Below are 3,263 nucleotides of genomic sequence, written 5' to 3'. Positions count from 1 at the left end.
AGGTTTGTTAAATACGACACATTATCTTACCTCGATAGACATTGTGCTCCTTACATCTAGAGTAATGATTATCTTGAAAAATAAAATGAAATCACAGGAAACATTATAAGATGAAAATATATAATTGTTATAAAAATAGTTTTCTTTCAGTGCTAGAGATTATGGGACTGAAAACAGTCTAAATGTAATTTCTACAGACAAAATGAAGCAAACGAATGTTTCCAAGACACACTTATAAATAGTTGTAAAAATGTCATGTAATACGTACAATCTCCTTGTTGCGGATAATGTATGTGTGCTTGATGACAGTCACACTCAGGTAAATGCAGATCTAAAGAGGTTAATTTTTAACATAACATTTCTTAATTACAGAAACCTAACGATCTTATCAACAAACATCGCCGTTAACCCGTAAAACACACACCATAATGCTACAAAGGATAGAATCATTAGCACGATGTTCGATTTAAGTATTATGTATTTTGATTCGATTATTTTTCTTTTTGTCTACTCAGTATCAAGATCAGCCTGAGTTTTTAATGTACATACATGGTTTTTAATAAACAAAGTTACGTACTTGCTATTGCCCGAACTAAAGTGTCAAGACATTGATGATTGTGTCGTCGTAGGTAATCCAAGTTTTCAAACACTGTTGATATTCAAGAATTATCAAAATATTATTCCACAGTAAGTTTTTACTCCTGTGCAAAGGCTTTCATAATTGCAAAAATGAAACAGTAAGTGTTTCTAAACTTATTATTGATCAAACAGTAAAAGTTTTAGTACGTTGGTCAAAAAGTCTACATATATATGCTATTTTATGGTTCTCAAATTAAAATTTTAATTCAAACTAATAAAATGAAGGACTTAGTTAATCGATATTATTATACCGGTATAATGTATCTATAGTCCTGAATAGGAAAAGTTGACTTATAAGCCTTTATCTAATTTATTATCTACTCAATTAGAATTAAAAAAATGAAAACATAGAAGTTCACTTGTAATCTAGATTTTTAAAAAGCCTTTATGAAATAAAAGTGAATGAATAAAATGTCATCATGATGTCGTGTTCTATACCATTTATTAGATACCTGTGTTTGGACTCTTTATGGATTCTTCAGTTGTATAATATTGTTTTATATTCACCAGAAAAATACAACCCATTGATTTGATTCGGTCAATATTATTCACTTTCTGGTGAACCACAATCACCAACTGTTTGTATGGTATTAGTCAACAAGAATATTTTTTTTTTAAAAATACAATAAATAATAGAGGCAGACATTTGACTGGTCAGTTTACTAAAAATAGTATATGAATTACTTGAGTAAGGTGTATTACAGTTTTCTCTTTCTGCATTGTTGAAAATATCTGTAAAAAATAAATAACAAACCATGAGGACATGGATGACGTAAATATGTATATCAATATACTTATGCGTTTTTAAACCAAATTGTACAAAGGTATTGTACGGTTATATACATTGTTTTTCGTTGGGATCCAATTTTGCAGTTTTGACATTATTGTTCGTATGTTAAAACCCGACAGCTAAACTTTCCTTTTTTATCAATAAAATTTGTATTTCGTTTACAGTAAAATTTATTTTGTTATCTGGCCTGGCCATAAAACAACCCGTATTTGTGTTAAACGAAAAATGATAGAACACAGTATGCATGTCCATACGTGATCTGGTCTTAAACACTACAAAGAAAAAAAAAATAAAATATTTCATATTTTTTCTTCAAGAGCTGATTGTTATAAAGAAAATGTCCATACATCTCATTGTAAGATCAATCTGTAATCAAAACTTTATCTTCGCTATCAGTATTTTGAGTAATCTTACATTGTGTTTTTTTTTTGAAAATACATAGTATACCTTGAGCACTTCTTGGTGGAATAAATGATTTTTGAAGTGATTTTAAGATAACAAATGCCACAAACCTCTGTAATGGTGATCATTATGGTAGCAGGTGTCATGACCCCGTACAACCCTGGAAGATCGTGCTTGCTGTGAGACTTCTGAATGTGAAGATGCGCCGTCAGCTGCAGATTCAGCAACCCCTAGTGAAGGAATCTCCGTTACAGTGTATTATACCCAAAAACTACAATATTTAGCTAAAAGGGGTTGTAAACTATTAGTGCATGTACTATTTTATGGTATCAATTATTTTTCAAGAGACAAAATAGCTTTTAAATAACAAAAAAAAAAAAATTAAAATGAATTTTGAAAAAAAAAAACGGATGAAAAGTAGTGGCTACAATCACTATAATTATAATTATTGTATTTATTACAGGAAAGGTTTTGTTTTAAGTTGCAAGAACTTGTTACCAATCCCTTTGTATGAATCATGCAATAAAATATGTTCAAATGAAGTAGTCACTCCCGCATAAAGACCAGTTAAAAAACTCTTATTTATGATATCGTATATGTGTGTTTCATTATTAGAAGTTGATCACTTATCATATTTCAGCCAGAGGGATACTTTATGTGATAAATGCATCAGGAAACACTTATATGTCAGCAATTTGTCCTTGATGCTAATATGTCTCAAATTGCAACCAGAATTTATTTTATGTTTGATTGTTTTTGTTATATATCGCTCCTCTCGAGAATGTTTCATTCATATTAACTTTAATAATTAGTTTATGGTTTACACTTTCTTTGTATCCTTCACGTGTTTAAAGTTTCTGATTTTGAAAACAACAGAACTGCTATGTTACCTTGGACCTCCTGTGAGGTGTTAACATAAATACACTTTGTTTTAATGCACGTTCAAAGATGATATATAGAATCTTTTCGAATAGCAGTGCAACAGATACCTCTTGATAGTAGTTACTGTATAGTATGTAAAAAGACTTAATGACAACTAATCAAGCATTCTTCTTTTTTTTAGTAATTAAGAAAAGAAAATATTTATAATGATGACTTATTCACTTATTTGTGTGAAAGGTATGCAAAAACTTACCAGCAAAGCAAAGAATTATAAGTATCAACATTTCAAATCTCTCAGGTGTTCGCACCACGTCACAAAAATGCCAAATCTGAAAAAAAATAGTTATTGATCTCTCTTTGGGTAATTTTCTTGCATTAACTTACAATATAAAATTAAAAAAAATAAGTATACCTCTTTCTCATTTTGAAAGGTTTTTTTTACTATAATCATAAAAAAAATTAAGTCGTTTCAGCAATAAACTAATTTTTTTTTAAATTTCATATTTCATATTTCAGATTATTGATTATTGTTTCATAAATTATGAAGACT

The 3,263-nt window shown here is 29.0% G+C and overlaps 1 protein-coding gene across 1 annotated transcript; it reads right to left on the bottom strand.

Moving 5' to 3' along the window:
• LOC134233022 (uncharacterized) lies at positions 1–3,036 on the bottom strand. The gene is made up of 6 exons (XM_062715021.1): positions 2,967–3,036; positions 1,942–2,061; positions 1,324–1,371; positions 578–649; positions 269–331; positions 1–72 (listed from the first exon to the last, which is right to left on the bottom strand). The coding sequence occupies exons 1-6, from the start codon at positions 2,995–2,997 to the stop codon at positions 8–10; spliced, it is 399 nt and encodes a 132-aa protein (XP_062571005.1). The 5' UTR covers positions 2,998–3,036; the 3' UTR covers positions 1–7.
• Between the last annotated feature and the right edge of the window lie 227 nt (positions 3,037–3,263).

This window comes from Saccostrea cucullata, unplaced genomic scaffold (genome assembly GCF_032062105.1).
Source record: "Saccostrea cucullata isolate Sc308-1 unplaced genomic scaffold, CSIRO_AGI_Scuc_v1 ctg3523, whole genome shotgun sequence".
NCBI lineage: Eukaryota > Metazoa > Mollusca > Bivalvia > Ostreida > Ostreidae > Saccostrea > Saccostrea cuccullata.
This window is presented reverse-complemented; position numbering and strand designations above follow the sequence as displayed.

Bases quoted from the DNA above. Each gene is read 5' to 3' on its own strand.
- LOC134233022 (XM_062715021.1), bottom strand. From the start codon at position 2,997: ATGTTGATACTTATAATTCTTTGCTTTGCTG. The intron at 332-577 runs GTACGTAACTTT...TAACCTCTTTAG, and splicing joins TTTAGTTCGGGCAATAGCAA to ATCTGCATTTACCTGAGTGT. The intron at 73-268 runs GTACGTATTACA...TTATTTTTCAAG, and splicing joins TTATCCGCAACAAGGAGATT to ATAATCATTACTCTAGATGT.